The sequence below is a fragment of the Calidris pugnax genome, unplaced genomic scaffold, assembly GCF_001431845.1.
Source record: "Calidris pugnax isolate Ruff unplaced genomic scaffold, ASM143184v1 scaffold38, whole genome shotgun sequence".
NCBI classification, from domain to species: Eukaryota; Metazoa; Chordata; class Aves; order Charadriiformes; family Scolopacidae; genus Calidris; species Calidris pugnax.
The window spans coordinates 13922743-13950600 of record NW_015090995.1 but is presented as its reverse complement, the minus strand read 5'-3'; the positions used below and the strand labels follow the sequence as shown (position 1 = coordinate 13950600).

Here is a 27858-nt window from a genome sequence, read left to right as displayed (position 1 = left end):
TCCCCGGAGAAGGTCCAGGCAAAGTTTCACTTTTCCAAAGATGTGATTAGTGTCCTGGCACAATGGTACCACAAAACCTTTTAGGTTAGAAAGCGAAAAGCCTGTGAGAGTTCTTGTTCAGTAGACCTGGTTGTGAATTAAGGGGCCATTTTCTGCATACCTTTCTCATATAAACAATATGTGTACAATAATTTGTCTCCACATTGTTATTAGCAGATGTATTCCTAAATCCTTTTGAAACACTACAATAGGGAAGGCTGTTAGGTGGGTGCAGACATAGCAGTGAACCTCCAAAATATTTCATGGCATACAGTTCTGATTCTTTAGCATTAAAGAGGACAGAGGGAAATGGAAAAGAAACTCATCTGTCTCTCAAGGCAACCAAAGGCAATGCTATGGAGGTTTATGAACTCAGGAGTGTTCTGAAGAGAGTAAATAGGGAATAAATATTCAATGTGTCTTCGAATAAAGGAGCTACGCAAGTTATATAAAATTAGCAGCAAGCTTCCTTTGTTTTGAATTTTCATTCATTAACACACAATTAAAGATTTTGGCATTCACAGCATCCTGTAGCAAAGAGTTCCATAACATTTTGCTACAGGATGCCATGGATACCAAAAATTTACACAGACTTTAACATGCAAACATACTATCTATGGTATACGTGAGCTTTCTCCTGGAGTTGTCTAAAGGCTAGAGAACAAAGCAGGGAAGCATCACCAGAAGCCTTTCCTTATACAATTACAAACAGAACTGGGCATTGATGGAAACAGGACACTGAATGAGGGTCAACTCCGTCTGATCTAGTATAGAAATTCCTAGACACACAATTTCCCCTCATGTTTTAAAAAGTAAGAAAAAGGAGAAGAGTGGGAAAACCATAAAGATGTACATGTTTTTGTGTATGTTGTATAAATAGAAAAGAAGTGCAAGAAATGTAAAGGAATTGAGGGGGAAAATTAAAAAGAAATAAAAGGTTTTTGGACATTTTAAACATAATCCCAAATTATGTTGGTCATAATAATAATAACATATGTCTTACGTCAGCAAGACAGGAAGTAGCATTTTCTAAGTCGATGATTTCCATTGTTACAAGAAATCAAATTTACCATTAGAAACAATTCCTGCATTGTCAGTTAAAAGCATTTATCAGTCCTGAGTCAAAGCAAGTTTCCAGACTGCATAGATAGGATGCACGACATTAAAATTAAAACCATAAAGGTTAACAAGCAAGACTTAAAAGTTCTGAGCTGTCTGCAGATTACAAGGATTGAAAGAGAGAACTGAAAAACAAAAAAGTTCAACTTAAAACATTTGGTAAAGGAATGGACAGACACCCAAACTGCTGCAAGGCAGATTTTATCATTAATGCTCCACTTCTGTCTGCCCATGAGAATGCCATAAATGCACTTCAATCCTGCTGGGCATTTTCCCCCTGATTTCTGGTCTGGTTCTTTAATCACGGCTTTGACCCATCTGGAGAGTGTCAGTTTCAATGCTTCCATCCTTTCTCTCAGCCAATATACAAGATGAATAATACATCTGTGTTTTTCACTGAAAAGTCCTTAGTCAAGTTTTATTTGCTTCCATGCAAACACAATATTGTGTGTCTTTACAGTCATCACAGACTTTTACCAGCAAAAATGTTGTAAAGCTATAGAAGCAGTCTGCAATCAGACTTTTGATGGCTCTTCAAAATCTGACATCTTATAGAAGGTCAGAAATAGTTGTTCTATTGTACAATGAGCTTAATGTTTTTATTTGGGAATAGTTTTCAACAGTCTGCAGGAGTTTTTTCTAATTTTAAAAAATGTTTTATGTCTATCAATTACTCTTCCCTGAATGTAAATATTCCTCAAATATTCAGATCTACAGATCACAGAAGAAATCCTGATCTTTTATTCTCTTTGGACAAGTAAATTCCCTGTGTGAAAGTGACAGAACCAACTTATTTAGACATAGAGGAACCCTAGTATATTGTCTATTCTGGTTTAAGTACTCTGTATCATGTTTGCTTGAGTTATTCTTCACCTTTCTTTTCAGGAAAACAGTTGTTGCAGAAATGAAAGAGAAAAGAATAAGGGGGGTAGGAGGTGGGGAGGGAAGGCATGCACAGTGATATGATTATAATGGCCTGGACTGGTATTCTTAAATCAATTGAAACAGTTTATCTTCTAATTAAACACTTGTTTCCTTGTTCATATGTAGCACTGTTTTTGAAACAAACTGCAAAATCTAGAAAAAGGAGGACCAATCACTTATGAGTAACTTATACCAATTTAAAAAAAAACAAACAACCACATAGAACAACTATTTCAGGATGTTTGCAGAAACATTCATTGGATAATATTACATAAAGAAGGCAAAATACTAAGCAAATAACTGCAAAACTTCAAATGAAATATAGTTTTGTAATAAAGTTCATTGTAAAATACTTAATCTATCATACAATTTTCTTCAAATGGATTTCTGAGGTATTCCAATTCAACAGAAATATAACAGACTTTAGCAGCATCTGTTCTGAGTTTTGACATGCTCTGCCTAGCTGGATGTCACGTATTGGAATTTCCAGGGAGAAAAAGATTGCCACCCTCCTTATCTGTTCTTCAGAACTTCGACTAAATTATACATTGTAAGTAAACTGAAACAAATATTAAAAGGGAAGAAGAATTAGAGAAATACAGGTACTAAGAAGGAAGTACAGATCATGGTTAAATACAACCTGTCTCTGGTGTCAGTACTAGATGCCTCCTGACTCAGTATTCAATCAGAATGATGCTGCTGAACATCGAGCTAAAGTAGAGAGGTTAACAAGAATGAGCTAAATAAAGATGGAAATTACTTTGACCTAGGTGGAAGCAAAACACTGAGAATTTAAAGGACTCAAGTAGGTGTGGTAAGTTCTAACTTGCATCTTGAAGGACATGCAAATCAAATGCAAGTCTGGTGATAAGATTTGTAATCAGGATTTTAAATGAGGAACAGTGTTGTATGATTAGAAAACAGCAATAATGAATCTCTAGAAAACAAATTAGAATGGAAAAATCTGGAAGTATGGGGGCTAGCAGAAGTACTATATTTTATTTTCACGTATTCAATAAACACTGTAAGAATCAGAATGTAAAGACATACCTGGTAAAAGATTTCTAAAGAATGCTGAGAATTGTCACCTACCAAATACTGAGTTAAGTGAAATCAGCAGAGCAGCTGCATATGCCTCTTGTGCTATCAGAGCAGTTATATCCATCTAGGAGCATCACCAGAATTCTAAGTATCCTGCATTTTCTGTTCATACACAAATTCCTGTTACAGCGAACAGAAGTGACTTGCTATTTCTTCGTGAAAGAAGTATCACTAAGCAAATGCAACTGTGAATACACCTCCGTGCTGCCACTCATTCCTCTTTTCCTTTTGAGGAACATGATTTCATTTTCTACCACAGAAAGATAACAACACAGCTTCAATTGTCCCATAAACTCTAATAAGGAATTGTGTTTTTCCTTATAAAATGTATATAGTATCTACTGAAAATGACAACTGATTTTAACCAGCTGCATACAATTTAAGCATCCCTTGATCACATAAGCAATGCTCAGAAAGATCAAATAAAATGGCTCTTACACATTATCAGTGTTCTTAATTATAATGTCCCAATTCTCTTTCTATTACCTTCAGGGTCATTAAATCCATCACTAAATTAAAGTTATAAGAGTATCAGAACAAAATTATATATCTTATTAGATTCCTATCATTTTGACTTCTCCACAGGTGACAGGATACAGATAATAAATCCCAATGAATGAACACAATCCAGAAACAAGGATAATTACTTTGGGCGTAGCTTACCTGCCACCTCATTTTTGGTATCTCTAATAGTTACAATCTATATTGTTGCCTTTTTTTTAAGCTCCTACTCTGGTAGCAATGGACAGGATTATAAATTAGATGTATTTAAAAACTATTCTAGTTATAACAAACTGTTAGTAATATTTATCGTTGATTAAACAATAGCTTTAGATACTAATAATTTCTTTGATTTAAATTTATTTATTTGACCAAGCAGAGGAATACAAACTTATCTTTAGATTTTTCCAATTTGCAGTAATTTTTCCAGTAGCTATAAAAAGAAAACTATTTGCCAGAATTTACTCTTGGAACAGAGATAATCAAGTGTAAATGACTAGGTAGTGTATTTAATGTTCTGTCATGTACAACATGCTCTGATCTTTCTGACTGGGGACCCATGTGGAATGTCCAAGTTTATGTACAGTCCATAAACAGACTATTTTGAGAACTTTTCTTTCCAGTCTTCTGTAGGATGGCTCCTCCTTCATAAGGTTACATAAGTGTAGGATCTCAAGTACACAGCACAGATGATCAAGAGGTAATTTCAAAGCTGCTGGTTAAACATGGACAACACTGAAGCCTGCATCAGAAGATCCACTGTTAGTCCCTGTTGCCACCTGGATATTTAGGAGCACATGGCAATTCGGAACACAGAGAGCCTGGTTAACAGCCCTATTGATCCACAGCAGCTCTGAACAACTAGAAAATGGCACCCACCATCCTGCTATTTTTCACTTGGCAAATACTTGGGAGATGTAAATTTCTAGATGCGAGAGGCAGGCAAAGCTCTTTTCAACTGTCATGTCTCACACTCTGAATTACTTCAAGTGCAATCTGATTGCAGCTCAGGGTCAAGGCCACCATAATAAACTTGAGAAAAAAAATAATTCAACATATTATAAAATACATTTGTGCAGAAAAGTAATGTACATTATGTGAAATTTCTTTATGGCTGGTTCACAAGAACACATAATTAGCAAATTGCATTATTCTACCTGGTCACAGGGATGCATTTTGAACCACTTTGCCTGGATTCATGATCTGTGTTTAGGTTATTAGAACCTCTACAGCTTACGTAACGTATTCTTTTCATAACGAGTAAATTCTCACTTCAAATTAATTATTCAGTATTTTGTAGTGAGATTTGAAATCCCTTCTCAGTTCCATGCTGGCTCAGCTACAGGCTCAGAACTAAGCTACAGGCTACTATTTGATCCTTCAAGTTATCAGCCAGCTCACTCAGCTGCATCTGCACTCTTCTGCAGTCACTGCAATACAGGTGTATCTGTACATGCAAAGTTAATAAAACAAAGTTACTTTCAAAATATTTACTCTTCTTACCACTCCAGCATTAACCCCAACTAAAAACAAGTAACTTCTAAAGTATGCTGCTGTGGACATGTTTGAAACCATTTTTAAGCATTAGTATTTACAAAGACAAAACATGTTATGAGAAAGAACCTGAGCAGCATGGAAGCTAAATGCAAATAGTCATAAAAACCCCTTTATTCAACTAGCAATTGTGCAATGCATGAATGATAGAATTTTTTCTGCCTTCTCTTTCCCTTGCAGGCCTGTGTGCTTAGCGAAGCAGAGTAAGATCTTCAAACTCAAGGTCTCTGTAATGATGTCATGATTATATTATGCACGCATGTCTAGAATCCACAGATGTCAAGGTTTTCTATTACTAGAAAAAAACTTCTCCCAAAGTAAAACGAAGATTAAAGAACACAGCAATGCTGCTAAACATATACTCAGATACTTGTTTATAAAAAGGCTGTAGCACGGACTACATGTTAAATGCCCACTACTCCTTTCTCATTTGTGAAACAACAACAAACAGGGTAAATTGCCTCCAGTAAAAAGGAAGACAAAACAGCTGCTTCTTCAGGAAGCATTTAATTTAGCTTAACTTCCTAAAACCTCAAAAAGCTCACACATTTAGTGACTCCAATTGCAGAGTGTAATTTCCTAAATCATGACACCTGCTCAGAAGTGAAGCATCACAACTTGCCTGTGGCTGCCCTACTTTCCCAGTCACAAGACTGCTTATAAGTAGAGCTCAGATTTTCCACACTGGTCAGGCAGGGACAGAGTTTGATGTGTGAACAGCCAGTATTACACAACGAGGGGTGTGGGTGATCTGCACGGGTGGTGACAGTCTAGCCCTGTGCCTAGTGCTAAGGCAAATCATAGCATCGTAGAACACCAGATTGGAAGGGACCTCAGGGATCATCTGGTCCAACCTTTCTTTGGAAAAGCATGGTCTAGACAAGATGGCCCGGCCCCCTGTCCAGCCGAATCTTAAAAGTGTCCAATGTTGGGGAATCCACCACTTCCATGGGGAGATAATTCCAATGGCTGATTGTTCTCATAGTGAAAATTTTCCTCTTGTGACCAATTGGAATCTCCCCCAGAGTCACTTGTACCCATTACCCCTTGACTTTTCCATGTGACTCCTTGTAAAAAGGGAGTCTCCACCTTCTTTGTAGCCACCCTTTAAATACTGGAACATGGTGATAAGGTCTCCCCTAAGCCTTCTTTTCCCAAGGCCGAACAAACTCAATTCTCTCAGCCTTTCCTCATACAGCAGGCTTCCCAGTTCTTGGATCATCTTAGTGGCCCTTCTCTGGACCCTCTCCAGCCTCTCCACACCTTTTTGGTACAGCGGAGATCAAAACAAAGCACAGTATTCCAGGTGTGCCCTGACAAGCTCTGAGCAGAGCGGAATAATAACTTCTTTACCTCTACCAGTGATGTCCCTGTTGATGCAACCCAGCATCGTGTTGGCTTTCTTTGCCACAGCAGCACATTGTTCACTCAGATTGAGCTTGTTCTCCACCAGCAACCCCAGGTCCCTTTCCACAGATCTGCTCCCCAGCCAAGTAGATCCCAGCCTATGTTGCACTCCTGGATTATGTTTTCCCAGGTGCAAGACCTTACACGTGTCCTTGCTGAACTTCATAAGGTTCTTGTTAGCCCACTCTTCCAGCCTATCCAGGTCTTCCTGCAGGGTGGTTCTCCCTTCCGAAGTGTCCACTTCCCCACTCAGTTTGGTGTCATCAGTAAACTTTTTCAGGGTACACTTGATCCCATCATACAGATCACTTATAAAGATATTGAACAGTGTTTGGCCCAGTTTTGACCCCTGTTGGACCCCACTTGGGACAGGTTGCCAGTTTGAAATGGAGCTATTTACCACCACCCTCTGAGTGCAGCCTGTCAGCCAGTTCCCACCCACTGCACAGACTTGTCTGGACCATGACACATCGCTCTCTCTGGAGGCAGCTGTGGGGAACCGTGTCAAAAGCCCTGGAGAAATCCACGAGGACAACACCCGCCGCTTGCCCCTCATCAACTGAGCAGGTTATTTTGTTGTAGAAGGCGATCAGATTTCTCAAGCACAGTTTGCCCTTGGTGAATCCCAGCTGGCTATTCCCAATCACGTGCTTCACTTGACTTGTAACAAGCCCCAGGATTTGTTCCATAACTTTCCCAGTTAGTAAGAGTGACGGGTCCATAATTTCCTGGATCCTCCTTTAAGCCCTTCATTAGTAATCTTCAAGTCTTCTGGGACATCCCCTGATCTCCGCTTTTCCTCAAAGATTATGGATAGTGGCCTCACAATGACGTCAGCCAGCTCTCCTAACACCCTTGGGTGTATGTGGAGAGGGCCCATTGATTTACAGGGGTCAAGGTCCTGTAATTGTTCCCATACCAACTCTTCCTTCACTGGTGGTGGGCCTTTGTTTGTGTCAACCTGGATTTTTGTTCTCAAGGCCTGGGGCACAATGGTGCTTGGTAAACACAGAGGTGAAAAAAGTGTTGAGCACCTCTGCCTTTTCAGTGTTGCCAGTGACTAATTCACCTCTCCTGTTTATGGTGGGCCAATGTTTTTCTTCTGTTTCTGCTTGTTGTTTATCTACCTAAAGAACCTTTTCTTATAGTTTTTGACACCTCTGGGCAGCTTCAATTCAAGAGGAGCTTTTGCTTTTCTTACTGCATCTCTGCATGCCCTGGCAATGCCCTTGTAGTTCTCAATAAGTACTCATCAAATATGTGATGTAGATGTGCCAAGAGAGTTTGGAAGTAACCAGAGTCGTAATGCAGAAATACCTAGCTTTTATTCTGCTCAAAGCTAAAAAAAAAGCTGCTAGACTTGCTTTATACTCCACTCATTTGAAGAGTTTAAAAAGCTAGATATTCATAGTAACATTCTGTAGTCTCGTATTTCTCACATAGCACTAGTGTTTTTGGCATATATTCCCTGCAGCCTGTGGCACATTCTACTACGTGCAAGACGCGTCTTTCTTCTGGGTTTTGGGTTTTTTTCTTTTTTTAAAAAGAAGGATGCAATCATATTACAGAAACCGCATAGGCAACAGTACAGTTAATGAGGATAACGCTATTTAATCCAAATACACGAATCTATCCACACAGTTTGTCTTCAGCTCCCCAAAACCTAACTATATGAGATTAAAATCTTCTACCAGTGCCCATCACAGCTGATTTTAAGCTGAAATAATTATTTTGTGTTAAGCTGTTTTAAACACTCAACAGAAGGTTATTAGAAGCAAGGAGATAACACCATACCTCTTTAAAAATATTTTTCAACATATTGAAAAGAGTTAATATATGATGGACCTGAAATTTAAAATGTGTGGGAGAAGGATTAGTAAAGGGAGAGTCATTCTATAAAAGAATAGCCTTTTGCTATGAAAGTTTGCCAGAATTTCATCAAGTCATATGTCCCTGGAAAATATCTCTTGGCAGATGTCTGGTAGAGACTTGTGTCCTGTTCACCAAGGATGTTCCATCTGGATGGTAATGTCCCCGCCAAACTGAGCATGTGCAATCCATTCATAATAATTAGGGATGCTTTGCTCTAGGAAGAACAAAATTCCTTTGCAACTCTTCCTTGCGACTGCAAGAAACTATGGGTATGGAGAAGGAAGACAAAAAAGTGTTGAGAAGTATGACTATTTTTGTGTGTGTGTGTGTCTGATTTCTTTCTGTTGCCAAAAGCCAGGCTGGAAGGACCTGAGGGACGGAGCAGCCATACTGGAATGAAGGAGGGTAAGAACAGAGTGACAAAAACTAAGGAGAAACAAGTGTGAGAGAAGAATGGGACAACAGCACCTGGCATGACAGAGTTAGGAGACTCAGTGAAAACAGTAAATACTAAGATTGACGGGTAAGTTCTGAAAACTCCAATATAAGAGATAAAAGCGAAAGGTAAGTTCTGAAAACTCCAATATAAGAGATAAAAGAGATAAAAGCAAAGGATGAAATCCAGCTGTTACTAAGAAGAACACTTTTTCCCCCCTTGTAGCCCCTGCCTCATACAAGATGGAGGCTGCTTTAGCTCGGAATTGGGACTAAATGCCAAGTGGGGTTATGCTTTTTTCATTATAAAAATAAGAATCTCTGTCTAGCTGAGGTAATGGATGGAGAGGTAATGAACTACTACAATGGTGGCAATGGACAGAGAAGACCATCTTTTATAAGATGACATAGAATCTTACCCTAGAAAAAGTCTTTTGAACCCCATCTTTACCTCATTTTCATCTGTGATAGCAGTGCTTCTCAATTTAGTTGAATGATGTTTTAAATATGGAGAGAATCCTACAGCTGGGGAAACATCGGTAAATTCCTACCACTTCATCTGTCTTTGAAATGAACTACGAAGCTTAATACACCTATAAAAAGGAACTACGATGTTAGAGGTAAAAGTGCTGACAATCCTGAAAAATCTGGCGTGAGGTGACTTGTGTTTGCTGATCAACAACTAATACTGTTGTACCTCAGACTTCTGGCTGTAACACAGTGGTATTTATACCATTGAAGAAAATAATCATCAGTTGTAAATCCTTTAGATTGGTGAAAGCAGACTAATTGTACTGAATTATTTTATATTCAGTGCCTGGTTTAGTTTCTTAAATAGGTCTAGGCCTTATACAGGATAAAAAGATGTAAAAAAGGAATAATTATCCCTATGAACAGATTCCAATTAAGCTTAATTATGACATTCCACGATACCCAAGTATCTGTTATTTCAAACTTATTCTTTTAATATGACTTATTGGATGCAACTAGAATATGAAGATACTTGATCAGATATACTGCAAAGAAAAAAACAAAAAATCACTATTTTATTTATTAGAATTAGTTGATTAAATGCAATTGTAAGGGACGAACTGAAGTCTCCATTATTAGTATTTATCTAATATGAGCCAGAAATATGAACAGTAACTTTTATACAGACTGAATTAGCATTTAAATATTCATTGAAAAATTCTGCCTGTTCTTTCCAAAAATCATGTTAGACATGCATCATGCTTTTCATCCTCAGAGTGATTCTGAAATACTAAATTTCAAAAGTAAAAAAAAAAAGATGGTGAGGAGAACATCTGCTACTTTGCAGTAGTATAATTTTTCCTGAGTTACCTTTAATAAACTTATACCTGAAGTATTTTTTCAACCTTTGTAATTGATACTTATATTTGAGGTAGGGAACAAATGAAAGTTATGACATTTATTAAATTATATTAATGCTTTTCTCACTAAACTCTGAAAATTTATTCCTCAAACACTGCAACTACATTTCTAAAAGCAAATAAGCAAATATAATTCATAAATAGATTATGTATATATTTAAATGCAGAATAACAGAAGTACTTACCTTTCAGTATCTCCACTGACTGTGTCCCCTGCTCTCTGTAGAAGAAAAACAAATAGTATTAAGCATGACTAAAGACTCTACTTCCTTGGTGCACTCAACATAGCAGGTATCTGCAGCGAGAGAAGTCACAGACGTTAACCACAGTAGTCATTCCGTAACTCTAAGGAAATGGAACATTTATTTCTATTTCTAACTAAATGTTATTTCACAATGAAGATCATATTTAAAGCACCTTGCATCTGCACTTACAAAATAGTTTCAGCTGCTGTGTAATTGTGATCAAAGCTCTTTAAAATAAGAAGGGAGCTAAACATTTGTTAGAATGTCAATGTTTGCAAAAATGCCAGTATTTGAAAGGTTTGTTAGAATGTCAATGTTTGCAAAAATGCTAGTATTTGACGAGTTTTTTAAGTGTAAAGAAACAAATATTACAATATAGAATACAGAATTTCAGAAGAACAAACTGCAGAGGATTTTAAGAACAGTTATGGTGTAAAGAAACAAATATTACAATATAGAATTTGAGAAGAACGAACTGCAGAGGATTTTAAGAACAGTTATATACCTGTCATCAACACTTTCTTTAACACCTTTCTTTTACAGTTTTACATAACTTGATTTACTACACTGGTTATTCCTCTGAGGTTTGGGAATGAACATGTCTTTTAGTAGTGTTTCAGGGTTAAAAATAACATCTTCAGACTGTTTTTGTTACTTTAAACAAAGCTTTACGATGAAGAAGTTTTCCCACAGCTAAAAACCAGTTTCTCATCTTGAAATTGCAAAAATGTATGTTTTAAAATTAATGTGTAATTGTTGATAAATGCAGAAATCGGCACTTGAAAAATCTTTCACTATATACTTTCTGAATAACCAAATAGGAAATAGATTATTTTTTGCAAGTATAGTGTTTTTAGTTTTATATCACTACTTTAGGTATACTGTAAGGTATTTGATGACGTGACTTCAGAGAACAGTTACAAAACTGAAATGCATGTTGCACATGTAAAAGACAGGAAGTCTGCTGGGTCTCTTTAACCACATGGGCTATAGCACAGATATATTCTAACAGCACGCATTTCTAAGAAAACTTTAAAATTTTCAGGGGACAAGCATGCATTTTGCCACCTCCCTCCTTCACACATCCCCCTGGTGTATCCATATGCAGAATCATTTATCATCTTTTATCACGCTACTTCTACTATAGGTAATAGATGATTTGCCACTTGAAGCAGGCAAAAAAACCCCTTAAGTGACCAAGTTACCCTGACAATAGATCTGGAGGGGATTGATGATACCACAGTAATATCAAAACACCTGAGGAGTCTTGTTCGTCACTTGCTTGTATCTAGCAAGATTAAACTAGTTATCTCACCTAGGATCAGATCTTCCCCTGAGCAGGACCATGTAGATCTACATGACTACTTTTTCTTCCTTTCTGTACTGGGTTTGTGTGGTCAGGTTTCGGTAGCAGGCAGACTACAGAGGTGGCTTCTGCAAGAAGCTGCTACAAGCTGCCCCTCTGTCCAATAGAGCCAGTGCCATCTGACTCCCAGATGGACCTGCTGCTGGCCAAGGCTGAGCACATCAGCAACAGTGGTAGAGCCTCTGGGACAACATACTTAAGGGGCAAAAAGTTCTGTGCAACAGCAATTGTAGCTGGAAAGAGGAGTGAGAGTATGTGGGAGAAACAACCCTGCAGACATCAAGGTCAGCAAAGAAGGAGGGGGAGGAGGTGGCAAAGATTTATTTCCAAGCTATCAAGCATATGAAGGTACTGACAGTCTATAAAAAGTCAAAAGCGGATCACTAAATCAGTACATGAAGTTTCATAATGATCACTGTAATGATCTTAGGGCTGAATATTAAAGAATGATAAGCACTCATCATAATTTTGCAGCTGGTACATTCTGTGACATGCCTGTGTTCTGAATAAAACATTGCCACAGTTAACCCACGCTCAAGCCAGAGAATGTGTCATGGCAAAACTGTCTACAAAGCAACATAAATGACACGCACTTACTACGTAAGTTCTTACTACGTAGGGGCTTTCCTGTCTCTTTTTTTCCACAATAATTAGGTCCCTATATACTTTACAAGTAACTCTTGTTGCTGCATTAAATACTATTTACTACTAAAATCTTCTCCTTTTACTTGTTGATGATGATCTTAGCTGATGAAAAGTAATGAAATGGTGCAGGGAGTTCTCCTACATACCTTGCTGAAACCAAGAAAGTGTAAGAGGACCTCATCGAGTAACAGAGCACACAAAGCTGTAACAGGCTTTCCTGAGTCCTGTAAACAACTTAATCCTCCTTAGAATACACTGAAATCCAGTCTCAAGAATTTACAAAAAATGAAAATATACCATGTAGAAATAGTCATATTTTCTTTAAGTAGACTGTAAGAGAGACAGCACAAGCTAAGCATCTAAAGAGCCTCAGTAAAATCCTGCATAAGAAACATAAGATTTCTGCTGCTGCTAATGCACTATTAAATATGAATGAATCAATCTGATCATCCCGGAACACAGTGTGGATGGCCTAGTAAAATACTGTGTGGCCAGACAAGTAAAAACTTCAACAGCAGCACTACACATGATACTGTCATAACAATAAAATTTATTCATTGTAGAAGGCTCAAAGGTTTTCTTCTCGTATCCCTCTGCCTTCTAGCGTCACTAATTTTAGCAACTAGAAGTGGGAAAAATAATTTAGTCAGTTTAAGTGCTTTCTATTCTATTTTTTACTTAGTAGAGGCCTCTCCTTTCTAAAACCGCTCCCAAAGTAAAAACAAAGTGTTTTCCCAATCAGGGTTTATTCACTTTCTCTCCCTAATGGGACTCATCCCACACTCCCTTCCCTGAGAAAGCTACAACTCTCCTCCTTGTTCACACTGTGCTGGCCACCTTCTTTTCATCACCTGTATTACAAATTGTCACTACCACTACAAAACTATCCCAGTTACTTATTTCCTTCAAAAAAAAAGTGCACAAAGAACACCTGTATCACGGGTGACTACTTTGGATCGTGGCTCTGAGATTCCTTTTGATCAGATATATTCCATACTCCATTAGTATAACTGTGAACAATTGTTTGGGTGTTGTGAACTTGCATATATTAGACTGAAAAAGACATGCTAGAGTGAAATGTGCTTCTATTATTAAGATATGTTTTTCTAGAGGTCTTTCTCTCAACGCCACTGATTTTTGCATTAATGAGCACTAATTTTCAAAGATACTGAATAATCTAATCAAATAAAGAACAGTCTGCAGTAGGGAAATTTTCCAATGGCTCTGTAATAGTAGAAAAAAAAAAGAAAAAATATGAGTTAACCAACACACTACTCAAAGATTATGCAAATTATAACTGATTATTAGGCAGCCTGTTCCAATGCTTAATAACCCTTTCAGTTATTAGAAATTTTTCCTAATATCCAATCTAAACCTCCCCTGGCACAACTTGATGCTGTTTCTTCTTGTGCTATCATCCGCCTGGCACAACTTGAGGCTGTTTCCTCTTGTGCTATCATCCATTACTGGGAAGAAAGGACCGACCCCCACCAGGCTCCAGCCTCCCTTCATGTTGTTTTAAAGAGTGATAAGGGCTCCCCTCAGCCTCCTTTTCTCGAGGCTGAGAGCACCTCCAGCTCCCTCAGCCTCTCCTCACAAGACTTGTGCTCCAGACCCCTCACCAGCTTTCTTGCCCTTCTCTGGAAACGCTCCAGCACTTCAATGCCTTTCTTGTAGATACTGTCAATGCTCTATATGTGGTAGACTCCTATCTGCCATTTCAGCAACCTTATATAAATTTTTTTTTGGAACAGTTGCTCCTTAACAGTGTTATGTTCCTGTTATCTGGAAAACAAATTGCTTTATCCTAGTTCCCAAACTAAAATTTTACTTCATCTTACTAAAAAGCCACTTTCATGACTAGTAGACATGTGGGAGGCTCAGGAGGCACAAGTCTTCTCATGCTGTCACAGACTATAATTCACAAATTCTGAGAAATTCAGGTCACTGGCACCTATCAGCCTTCTTTAGAGTCAGCTTCACATTTATGTAGCTCTAGGGATTTTAGTGGATCTGCTTCTGACTTACACAAGTAGAAATGAAAGGAGAATACGGCCTATACATCTAACAAGCAGATCTGATGATTCTCTCCCAAAGCAAATCCTGTAGAAACTACTATTTACCCAAAATTTTTATAAATAACTGACAAACAAAAAATTGTTTCCTTGAATCAGGATTTCATAATGAAAAGAACTATATTCTCCTAGGACGTAAAGAAATCACAGAGATCACAGAAAACAAAGAACACTGAACTGCAGAGATAGCATGAAAACATTCAGAAGTTACTGTTTGTTGTTTACTAGTAGAAGAGACTAGAATAGTTGATAATGAGTCTTGAATAGTTTGATAATGAGAGTTAATAATCTCAGTAGTCAAATGCAAAATACTCATTCCATCTAGGTATGTTTTTATTCGGTTGCAAAAGATTATTTTACCTTTATTACAAATACTGTTCTTCTATACTCAGATACTGAATTCCCTACAAAAATGATCTGTTCATTATCCTAAGCATTTCTTTACGTTATGTTTGTTGAAAAGTGAAACAGTAGCCTCGTTGCCAGGGGCTTTACTTATCTCTCTAGCTCAGTGACCTTGATGATGCTTAACCCATCGAATACACTTGGAAATTATTATGCTCAGCTGAAAATGAAAGCAGCCTTTGAGGTTTTTCTTCTACTCACTCTTGTTAAGGGAAGAGATAATAGAGACAGGAAATAATCTCATGCAAGCTACACCCATGTACAGTTCAGAGGTAGTCAATTTTTATGCTGAAAAATACAAGATGACAGATGAGAAAATTAACTAAGGACAGAAGAAAAACATCCACTCAGAATTTTTAATTACGTGGTGCATAATGAACACTATGTCAGCACAGAGCAGACAACAGAGAAAGCAGCAAAAATGGAAAAATGTTACATCCAAAAGAGAAGTTCTCCCAGATTACAAATGAGGTTAAAAAAGTGATCTACACAAATATCTAAAGGAAGACTGCCCTGTCAATAACAAAATTTATCTTATGTAGTAAAGCAAAAAGTAGTCCAAAAGAACAAATCACAAAAATGGGTAAAATGTATTTTATGTTGACCAAAGCCTACCTTTACCCTCATCAACCAGCTCTTTCAGTTTAAGGGAAATTGTAGAAATTTAAGGGAGGTTTAATCTGAACAAAGGTGTAAAAAAAACCAAATAAAAATATCCATACACCCCAAGAAAACTCAACAAAAAAGTTCTTCTTTTCTTCAAAAACTATGAATAATTATTGCATTCCAAAGAAATGGGTGCAGGTTTTTTGGTCAAAGAAAAACAGCATATTAACTTGTATATATATCTGTGTTCTCCAAAACTCTTATTTTTTTCTAGAACAGAAAACAGATATGATTTTTCTGCATAGTGTGTTTTATGAAACGGGTAATCATTCCATGTTGTATACCAGCAATCTTAATTTTATACAAGATGTATAGCAGCCAAAGCAGATGTTCACTTGAAGAATGCACTAAAGTTCAGAGAACAGAATTTTATTTCATCATAGAAAAATTAGAGGGTAGAATTTAATGCCATTTAATAAAAGTAGAGTGAAGTTTTACAGAGTTTTACAGATGTCACATGAGAAACATAATGCAGTTCTTCCTGAGGGAAAAAAAGCATTCAGAGTTCTAATACAGTTGGAAATCCAGTCACATGAGATTATGCTGTTAGATGGTACGTATTTCTGAACTACAACTTTCTACTGTCACAAAGCACAAAACAGTTTTTTGCTAGGAAGTTAAGGAGAGTGGACACTCAGCAGTGATTTTGCTGCACAGGATTCCATGAGAAAGGTTAAGGGAAGTAGAAGGGGAGCGGCTAAAGTTGAAGGGATGTAGCATTGGTCAAGAAGTTACCCAGGTCAGGGGAAAAAAAGCATCAATTCTTTCCCAGTTCCTCTAGGTACAGCCTACGCTCAACACTGCCCTTTATAGGACTGGCCTCCTTTTCTGTCATGCAATGCTTTCTCTTGTCCTCTAAAAGCCCATCCTCATTCTCTTGCTGGGGAAGCAGGAAGCCTGCTGGGAGGGTGAAGAGGGAAGGGCACAGACCAGGGCCTGAGGCAGTGAGTAAAGAGAAAGACTCAGAGGAGAGTCTTCAGAGTACTAGAGCTCGCTTCCTGCACACTGATCCTTTTGTCAGCAACAGCAGGAGATGATATTTGTACTACAAGGAAGATGAGTTTGCATATTTGCATTTGGTGTATTCTTCTGGATGATAAATATTGAATTATGGTAGCTATAATGTCAGTTGTTTATTAGCAAATGCAGAATCACATCAATCCAAATGACTGTCAAATTTATCTTCAGACTACATATACAAAATCAGAAATACTTTTTGTTCTGGTAGCCTGAAGAAATAATAAAAACAAGCCATAAATTCATTTGCTAAAATAATACAGTGAATCTTAGCTCTATTGTGACTTTCTGCAGTCAAAGGACTCCAGAATGCTTTACAAATTACAATTTAGACATGAGGATACAGTAGGTTAATGAATGCTTCATTTGCTAACTTTCATTAGTAGTTTGTAGTGGTTCATTTGAAGACTGCAGAATAACGTAATTTAAATATGCTCTAACACAACAAAATTACTTATGAAAACACTGTGCATGTTTGGATAACGACAGCCTCATATTTGCTTTGCTGTAAAGCATCCTAACATAACTGTCAGTTTAAAGAATTCAAAGCAAACAAGACAGCCTAAACACTGGGAAGACAGGAGTAATACGTAGCCTGTCTCCTGGGTGAACTGCTGAAGCAGGTATCAGAGGCCAGTGCAAATGTATCAGTCCTAACCACTGCAGCGCTTTCAGTGCAAAATTCCAGGCCCTCTCTTGAAATACTGCACGAATGGAGCCCAAGACAGGTCTACAACAAATAATGGAGATGCTCATAGAATCACAGAATGGTTTAGGTTGGATGAGACCTTAAAGATCATCTAGTTCCAAACCCCCTGCCCTGGGCAGGGACACACCTCATACCTCAGCTGAGCTTCACAACGGTGCAGAGACAACAGAGACGCAGGGACACACTGTGCTCGGAGCCAGATGCAGTACATTATTTCAGGACTAACCTCAACCATTTTTCTCAGTTGCTTCCAGGTCTGAAAAGGTGTATCTGAAACTGATGTTGGTTTGTGCCGTGCAGATACATGAGCTAAATTAGGTCTAACTTAGAGAATCTATCCATGGTTTTCACTTTGCACTACAGACAGAGCAGAAAGGGTATCAAAAGTTCAAATTCAACAGTAATTTTGCTTCCTTAGTGCAGTGGAACTCAAAGGCAAAACACGTCAGTATATGACAGAACTTACTTTATGGAGTAAGTTGCTCAGGACTAAAATCCAACATAAGTCCCAAGGCCTTCCTGCTTCTCCTTACTGCAAATAGGTGTTTTTAATAGAAATCAAGGACTAACACTTTTTTAGGCATCATAATCACTTTATGAAGTTTATGAAGTTCTTGATTATGAAGTTCTTGATGGCTGGATGAATGTGGAATCTAAAGACTGTTGACATCATTAATAAATAAAAAACATTTCTTAATATTTTATTTCCCTTTATTTTCCCTTGCACTGTAAAATGCCTTTTCCTTTTTGAACTGTTTATAGAGTAATGAAAAGTGTAGTTTAGAGAATCATGTCTGAACAGACCTGTAAAGAAATATATTGTTGGATGTTGCTACTAATGGACCCATCTTACAGCACTAGCTACATACTTGTCTGCTCAAGGCTTCGTGTGCACAGTTATGATACAGCACAAATACAAAATAATCTTATCTTACAATCAGTATAACTGAACAGAATAGTTTGAAGCTACAGAAGCTAGAAAGACTTATATTAGTTTCTCTGAGCCGCTAGATTCCATATAATCATCCTCATAGTGGTTTCTCAATATACCTGCAAGGTAGGGAAAGAAGGTTTTCCATATTACAGGTACTTAAATAAAAAGCAAAGATAGAATTTATTCAGCAATTCAGAAAGGAAATAAAACTCTGACTAAAGTCATCCTCATCCTTGACAGCACAAGTTTTGTTTCTTCCTGCAAAACCAGGAAGGAAGAAATAAAATATAAGGACTTTTCCTACAAAACTGGCAACAGAAGATGCCTCCTTCAGTCATAAGAATCTGAATATATATGATTCTCCCAGACTATCTTAATTATAATACTTATCATAGCAGCACTCACACTGCCTATCATCCAAAAAAGTATCTGGAACATCTGGCACATCCCAGCACGCAGGCATTACAGAAAACCCAGATCTACATTGGTTTTGCACACACTTTAATTCTCAGCATGTACCATTAAACTTTATGTCATTTGTCAAGCTGCCTTCTGCAGCTCCAAGAACAATTAAATAGCATTTACACCATTCTGTGCTAAAAATCATATGTTACCAACTTCCTGTGACCAGCAGGAAGAAAATTAAAAACAAGTTAAGCCAGTTCTGTGAAACAATGACTAACCCTAAACTACTATAATGCCTCAAATTCTCTTTAAAATAAGAAGTGACTACTGCCATAACATTCTCAATGTCTACCCTAAAGCTGCCATTATTTCTGCTTTACTATGTAGGGAATACTGAAATGAAAGCATCTATCTTAAAATTCATTAAAAATTAAGTCTCTTCAACACGTTGAATTCTAATTCACAAAAAATTTAGAAGATTCAATACCTTATAATCCAAGTTCTTAATATATGATACTATAAAACAAAAAATCCAAACACTTTGCAGATAATAGGCCCAGAACATTTATCGCCAAAGAAAACCAGATGAGAGATCATGATCTTATTTGAGAATTTAATGTAGGAACCAGCAAATTAAGTTTCAGAGCTTCAGAAACTAGTGCAAATCTGAGGCAGTAAAACCACAAAGTCAAGCACCACGTGGATCTGAAACAAGAACTCCAATATTGCTTTTAGACAGAGCTGGTTCCCAAAGTGCAAAATTGAACCGAGCAGCAGAAAACGTACGGTTCGCTGGAGTTTTTAAAAAAATGGAACATCAGTTTGAAGATGGACAGTATTTTCCAGTCAAGACTTTTTGTGATTTGGTTTATGGGGAAAAATAGAGAATGAAAAATTTGTCTTGTACATCTGGTCTACTGTGCAGGAATTCTACTTGCTAAATTAATTTTCTTCAGAATGAGCTCTGGTAATACAAAATAAAAAGATATTTAGATTTTAACTCTATTCTTGTAAATCCAGAGTCTATTCCAGTAGCGTATCTCAGCAATGCTATAATGGATATACTTTTGTAATATTAACATATGGCTCACTATTCAGGCTTAACATGGTAAACAACATCACTTTAGAAGCAAAGCATTAGTAAACATAGGAAGTCCTGTTCTAAGAAACACTTTATTGATTAATATTAATTACAACAGCCTTGTAATTGACTCTTCCACAGATTGTGTGATATGCATCACAGAATTGCGTATCTATTAAATTAGATTTATAAATATATCCTGAAAGGGGCAGTGTTTCTTGACAGTAATATTTTACTGCAACATAGCTTTATGCATCCTTTTACATCCTGGGCACACTGCCAATATTGCATTACCTAAATATCCATTTTATATAGTAACTCTGCATCCTCACAGCAACTTATGAAATCACTCTAATTGTTTAATTTTAGGTTCCAAATCAACATTCCCTTCCAAAACATTAATCTAGTGTTGAATCTACGCAATTATCAATTTTGTGAAACTTCTTACATCTGTGTCTGGTAATTTAAACTACTGTTAAGTGTGTGCCTTTTTTGTGTGTATGTATTTATGTACGTATGCTTAGAAAATAAAGCAACGGCAAAGTGACGTGCGTATCTCAGTTTCTCCTTCCATCATGCCATACTTCCTTAGTTAAAAGACACTATCACCTTCCCTTTACTAAAGATGATTAAGGTCCTATTTAACATTATCATCTCCATTTTCCAAAGCATTTATCTGGGTTGAAATTTTGATCTATATCCAAAAGCTGTTCTGAGCATGTGTTAAGTGAAGAGGAATTAAATGGGAATTTGATTGTAACAGTTCTGCATTTTTGACTTTCATTTTAAAAAAATATACAAAAAAAACCAAACAAAAAAGTCCACCAAAAAAACTGAACCAGTTCTTTCATCTGATAGTACTGCCACCTCCAGAAGCTGAGGAAAAACAAAACACAGATTAGAAGAGCAAGGAAACAATCCGGACCAATGGCCGAAACAATCCTCACCATCAGTACAGACTGGGGGATGAGGTATTAGAAAGCAGCCCTGAGGAAAGGGACTTGGGGGTGCTGGTGGACGAGAAGCTGGACATGAGCAGGCAGTGTGCAGTTGCAGCCCAGAAGGCCAATCACATCCTGGGCTGCATCAAAAGATGCGTTGCCAGCAGGTCCAGAGAGGTGATTCTTCCACTTTACTCTGCTCTGGTGAGACCTCACCTGGAGTATTGTGTGCAGGTCTGGAGCCCTCAATATAGGAAAGACATGGACCTGATGGAGCAGGTCCAGAGGAGGGCCACAAGGATGATCAGGGGGTTGGAGCACCTCTGCTACGAGGACAGGCTGAGGGAGCTGGGGTTGTTCAGCCTGAAGAAGAGGAGGCTCCGGGGAGACCTAATAGCAGCCTTCCAGTACCTGAAGGGGGCTGCAGGAAGGCCGGGGAGAGCCTGTTTACAAAGGCCGAGGACAGGACGAGGGGCAATGGCTTTAAGCTGGAGAGGAACAGATTTAGATTGGAGATTAGGAGAGGGTTCTTTTCTGTGAGGGAGGTGCAGCACTGGAACAGGTTGCCCAGGGAGGTGGTTGAGGCCCCTTCCCTGGAGATATTCAAGGTGAGGCTCGATGAGGCCCTGGGCAACCTGGTCTAGTTGGGGGTGTCCCTGCTGACTGCGGGGAGGTCGGACTAGATGACCTTTGGAGGCCCCTTCCGGCCTGGGCAATTCTATGATTCTATGAAAAGGTAAGCTGACCTCAGACTTTATTTATTTATTTATTTTTTAATACAAAAGTAGCAAAAGCTGGTTTATGGTAATTTGTTTAGCTAAACTTTTGAACTATCTTCTTTTGATTAACCTTAGTCTTGTTGTAGAATGAACTCGATAGAATAAAATCTCATTATTCAAATATGTAAATATATTGAAATAATTACGAAAATCCTGATAACTAAGATACTAAAGAAATGAGATGATCTACTTAATACTTAAATCTCTATATAGGAACACAAGTATCTGTTATTTTTCTCTTCCTTTTTGGTATCAAAATGCCATTACATGCTCTTTGATATTTAAAATTTCCATTCTGGTAGCTATCATTTAGGATAAATATGCCAAACCATTTTTTTGCTTTGCTTTTCATAATTCTTTCAGTATTCAAAGTGGAAAGATGTTGTAAATATGAATCATTATGTATTGGCAAGAACCTACACAACCTGTGTCAGCAACTCTTGTATATTTGTCAACTCAGTTCCTCATATATTTATAAGGCAGTTGACTAAGTGCCTGAGATATTCTAATTCCTATAACTATCTCCTGAAGGACAGCAAAGGTCTGTCTTTAATGTTGTTCGGAAAATTTATGGTGATAAAAGAATTTATACCACTCTGTCAGTCCATGAATAATCATTTCACATGCGTCCTCCTCTGTAATTACTGCACTAATTATAATGTGCAGGTGCTGCACTGACTTTTTGGGTAGACCAACTACTGCCTGTAATGTTATCTCCTCCCATGAATACTGCCTTTTTCCCAGTTTCCTGCATTGCCTTCAAACCCTTTATTCGTTACGTTATAATAGAATATCATATTACTAATTTATTATGTCTGTTTCAAATACTTGCATTTCCTTTAATACACAATGAAGGCCACAGACTGAAGAACTGCTTCTAGTCCCTATGACCACAAATAGAAAACAGTTGACAAAAATAGCTTAAAACTATTATATTTTGTCTTAAAGGTCTGCAATAATATTTCTATAGTGTGTAACTGGTTGTTTTTCTCTATGGAGTGATTTGCAAACATGCTATACAGAACAGAAAGCTCATATGACAGTACAGAAATCATACAAGATAATGTATCTTCAGTTCTGAAGTCATGATGAGTATGTGGCACTTTAATCTTCAAGAGAAATGTTGTTTTATTTTTGAAAGAGGATTATCAACTTCCGAGTACTCTGGTGAGATTCATATGTTGCCCAACATCTGCCCCTTACACCTTCCCCTGAGGCTATGACTTTTGCCATTGCTAGGCTAGAAGGGCAATACATCTAACTTGATCTGGTGATTTCTTAACAAACTCCAAGTGTTAAACTCTATGTTAACTGAATCAAACAACAACTTTTATCTCAACTTTGCCACAAAATTAAAGTTTGCCAAAGCAAAATAAAACAGAGGTTGTGCTGACAGTGAAAAATAAATCCTGTGACAACAGGGTTGACTCTGGGAACTTAACCAACAACTACCATTATTTAAAGGGTCCAACTAGCATCTCACTCCGTATGACCCATTTCCCTTTCTTCAGAAGTCAGATGATTCAACAGACAAACATCAAAAAAATCAAACAATCATCCAAAAATTAAATAAAACCAGTTGATTCATCTACCAAGTTATGAAATGTTGTATTTTTGCAGACTTGCAAAATAATTTTCTCATTCATCCCAGTAAACTAGCTACTGGATTTGAAATCCTTTTCTTTGTGATCCTAATAATCTATTACGAGTTTATGGACAGAATAAGTATCTCCCAGTAAAAAACCACATGACTTGATTTATAAACTACTTGACTTTCTCTGAAGTTGGGGAAAAGACCTTCCACCTTCCCCAAAAATACTAACTTCCAGCAGCATAGGAAAAGGAAATGTAAATTTCCTGAAAACAGAAGAAAAATTATCTGATCCTTTGACTATCAAACGCTGACAGCTTGCCGCACGAGAGATGAATTGCTAGCTGTATTTCAAATGTATCCCCTTGGGTGAACCTTCTTTAGGTCTCAGACTTGACACAAATACAGTCATCTCCCAAGATTTTTCTCAGAGAGAGAAACACCAAGTAGAAGGTCCAAATGCAAAAAACTCCAAAGAAACTTGCTACAAGTCCTGCTTTTTCACTTATGTCTTTCTAGGAGGACATTCACCATAATTAGACAGTAAATACATCTCGACAAGCTTCCATACCAATGTGAAGGGTTCAGTAAAAAACTGCCCTGAAGAATTAAGGATTGTGCACAAAATACTTCGAAGCTACTACTCTGTGCCATGAGAACGAAGCAGCCCGCTCCCAAGTGGTAGGGCCATGAGTAAAATTTAAGAATGCCTCTGTAAAAGGCAATATACACATACAAAGCACAAACAGTGAGGACTGATCTCTGAAAGGCTACTGATTATTTCAGGACATCCAAATCAGTACAGCGAAATTCTGCACTAGCCAATAGTCATGAGAACCCAGTGCTTTTTCATGGATCGTCATTTCTCCAATGAATTATATAGCCCACACAGTTTTTAGTCCAAAATATTTCCTGTATTATCACTATGAATAAATTCACATTACTAGACTGTGGCCATGGTACTGCAATTTACATAAACAGTAACCCCATTAAGCTGGTGACAAGACATAGTGATTGAAGGGGAAATACAAAAGGATACAAAATAACTTTTAAGTGATTGTTACTGGAGGCTGAGTATGGGATCCTTACCAACCTTTGAAAAAAGGTTAAATTAAACAATTTCTCAGTCTCAATAAGTAATAAAGAGCACTATTTTACTTAAAGCATCTTAAAGCATGCCTTGCATTTTTCCATTCTGTCTAGACTGTTCTCATGTGAAAGCTCTGACATTAAGCAACTTCCTTGGACTATAAAATATAATACTAAAATATAAAGTAGAAGATTATACCTCTATACCTGTATTAATCCTAAAAGAAAAATATTTCAGTGTTTTTCCATGAACTTTGTGTAATAAGGTTTTTTGTTATGTACTTACATGATAAAGTGGAACTGTATTGTTTTCTGCTAGTGAGAAATTCAAGACATCTTGCTGTCCGGGTTCAAGCCTGACATTAATAGTAGATGTCAGCACAGGTGGACTAATAGGGTAGTTTGGACTGCTTGTGGTTTTGCCCTTTTTTCTTGACCTACGACCTGTGTCCCTTTTGTTGTCTTTTTGTGTCAAAGGCTCTTCTTGGATAACCAGTATCTTGTCATCACTCAGATACCGCAGGAGTGAATTCTCAGAGTCAGTTGTTGGAGGGGAAAAAAAAGAAAGAAAAGAAATATTAGTGAGAGGAAACAAGCAGAGAACCATTTTGGCTGCATCTGCATTGTCAGCTTCGTTCATTCCCCACTTCATCTAAGGCTCTTCTGCAAACAAACTTATTTATACCAAGGTTCCGATCAAGAGCAAACTAAGTAAGTTGGCACAAAACCTAGGCACGGAAAAGATGGTGGCACATACCCAGGTCCTGGCATGACAGATAGTATGAAGCTAGTCCACAGGATATGGCTTGTGTAACAACAGAAAATATAAATAAAGCCAAAAGGTTTTAGATCACCACTTGGTACTATTAAACTGGAAAGAGTCATGTGAACGTCAAGTGAATCGTGGGGACTTGCACTGGCCTCAGTACCACATTGACTAACAACCCCTGCCATTTGAGGTGAAAGTGAGCATACACATAAAATATTTGTAACTTGTATCAATAAAGGGACATCTCTGCGACCATTCCAGAGACAAGGACTGTAATTTCAAGGAGCCTGACAAATTGGAATAATGGTCTTAAACAGATGTGCAGTATTCGTGGGCACAATTTCAAATTGGGAACTGGCCTGGCAACAAGTCTGAGGAAAGGAATCTGTCTGTAACAGTGAAATAGAAACAAAACATTAATCAACAGATTTGGAATAAATCAGAAAAGGCTTGTGCCTTAAATGAAATTTGTTTTCTCTTGGAATGGAAGATTACTGAAAAAAATAGTTTAAAATCCTGTATTAATTTTCAAGGGTATCATTCAATTTTGTCACAAGTGGCCAAGCTGCACTCCTCTCAGCTGCCCGCATTTTGTCTAAAAGACTCTGATAAAAATGGTATTCATTTAAGGATCTTTAGCAATTGACATAACAACCAACATGCTTGAATATTTGAAGAATACTCTTTTGAATTATATAATTGCTTTCTAACAGAGGAAAAAACAGAAAAAAAAAAAGAACTGTGCTACCACCATGCTTCTTCCATAGCTCATAATTCCCACTGGAATCAATAAAGCTATATGATTAGCGCTGGTCTGAACATTGGCAGATCAGCTGATTCTGGTTTCAAATATTCATTCATACTAATCAAAATGTGTCTCAAAGGACATGACTCCCTCTGTAACACCACTTACAGTTTTCTAGAACTGTGCAGATTAAGATCTGATTGTTATTAACATATATCTGAATCTTACAAGGTTTTTTTCCCTTGATGTTTATCTATCTTTATAATAGAATTAAATAGGGTAAATCCATCCTACTAATACAAACTTTTTAATTTTCAGAAACAGAAACACAAAAACTCAAGACACTAAACAGGCTCTTTCACATTCTTCGTGGCACTCGAGAAAATAGATTTAGCTCCTGTGATGATAAGTTCATGCTTCTTAAATAACAAAGAAAAAAAAATCTTGGAGAACAGCAGAGAAAAAAAAAAATACTCACCTCTGCTTCCCCTCTTGTACACGCTTTGTTCTTTGGACTCCCCTATCCAACTGTACTCGGTAGGCATAGAAACAGGCCTTAAATCTCCTGGAAACAATTCAAGATAAACCAATATAATTTTTGAAGACTAAAAATAAAAGGCTGTTGTCTAAGTACTGCCTATAAATTACAAGCATGACACGATCCTTCAGAGCAATCCTTTTGATCAGCACCTATACATTATTAAAGCTGCAGCATTCAGGATCAATTAACCATTATATATGATGGGTTCTCCTCTTCATTATACTGATCTGAAGGAAAGTACCACTTCATTGAAATTACTTGTAAATGTAAAGCAGATTACAGTTAATTTCAAACGCCTTAGAAAGAAAACATGGGGTGCAGTTTTATAACAACAACAACAACAACAAAGTATAAGATTCAGACATTAGGCTTTTAATTAATAGACTTTTATGGCACTAAGACTGTAAGATATCAATGTGCATTAGTTATTCCCTACTATGGTATCAGTAAAACATCAATAGCAGACCATGAAACGAGGAATACTACAAAACTATGCTATAAAGCATTAGCACTTTGGCCTTGTCAGTGTTTATTATCATCACAAAATACAGAAACACACCCTCTAGATTATTGGTTAAGTTCTATCTGACCCGTAAGGCAAAGATTCCTTTTTCTGTACGCCAGCTGACTAAACTTAGTGCGTTTCTTTAGCACTCAAGTAAACTTTCTTTTAAAGCAGTTTGCTACTGTTCTGTTTCTGGGACAGTTACAGAATTTAAATGTGAACAAGCTTTTCTGTTTCATTATCCATCTCCCCAGGTTGATTAGAGTGACAAAGTATTTTCTGTGGATTATTTGTATGCTGAGCTTTTTTGGCTACTAAAATGTTAGGAGGATTTAAGAACAAACAGGTGTATGACAAAAGTGCTTCTGGGTAACGTGATTTGCTGGAAACATATACCTAGAGTACTGAGATTTTTCCATATTATACTTGTACACCACAGAATTTAGTGTATAACTAATTGTATGGAAAATATATGTTGATTCCCTGCCTGCCTAACAGTTGAAACTACCTCTAACTAAAAACGTATTCTTGATCTCTTAATCTCAAATTTGGCCTTAAAAGAATAACATTAATTAAGAAAAAAAATATAAATCAAACAAAAGGAAGAATCAGTAATATGGGAAAAGAAAGAGAAACAAGTGAAGATTATAAATATAAAAAAACTTAAGAATGCACAAAACAAATGAAGATCAACATAATAAAACTTAGCTGTATTTCTGTAAAGAGAAGAAAGGTCTGAAGTTCTGAAGAGATTTGTAACACAAATGCCAGATGCCACAGCATGATTGACATCAAAACTAGAAATTTAGGGCAGGAAATACACAAGCCAAACAAAGGAATTTTGTACTTCCAAGTTCTTCCCAAAAAAATGTAACCTATGAACTGTTTTAACTTTGGGAGTTGGATTTTTTCTGAGAAGCATTGCCACAAGAACTCTAAATACCATAGCATGTTAGAGTCAGGCTAATATTAGAGTATAGCTCTTGGTTTAAAAAAAGAAAAAAAAA

The 27858-nt window shown here is 37.2% G+C and overlaps 1 protein-coding gene across 1 annotated transcript in view; it reads right to left on the bottom strand.

Moving 5' to 3' along the window:
- The window catches only part of LOC106895737 (connector enhancer of kinase suppressor of ras 2-like), a 218568-nt gene that overhangs the window by 36807 nt on the left and 153903 nt on the right, over window positions 1–27858 (bottom strand). Inside the window, exon 14 of the mRNA XM_014955349.1 lies at window positions 10529–10563. Coding sequence (XP_014810835.1) covers window positions 10529–10563 — 35 coding nt within the window. The remainder of the gene's footprint in view (window positions 1–10528; window positions 10564–27858) is intronic.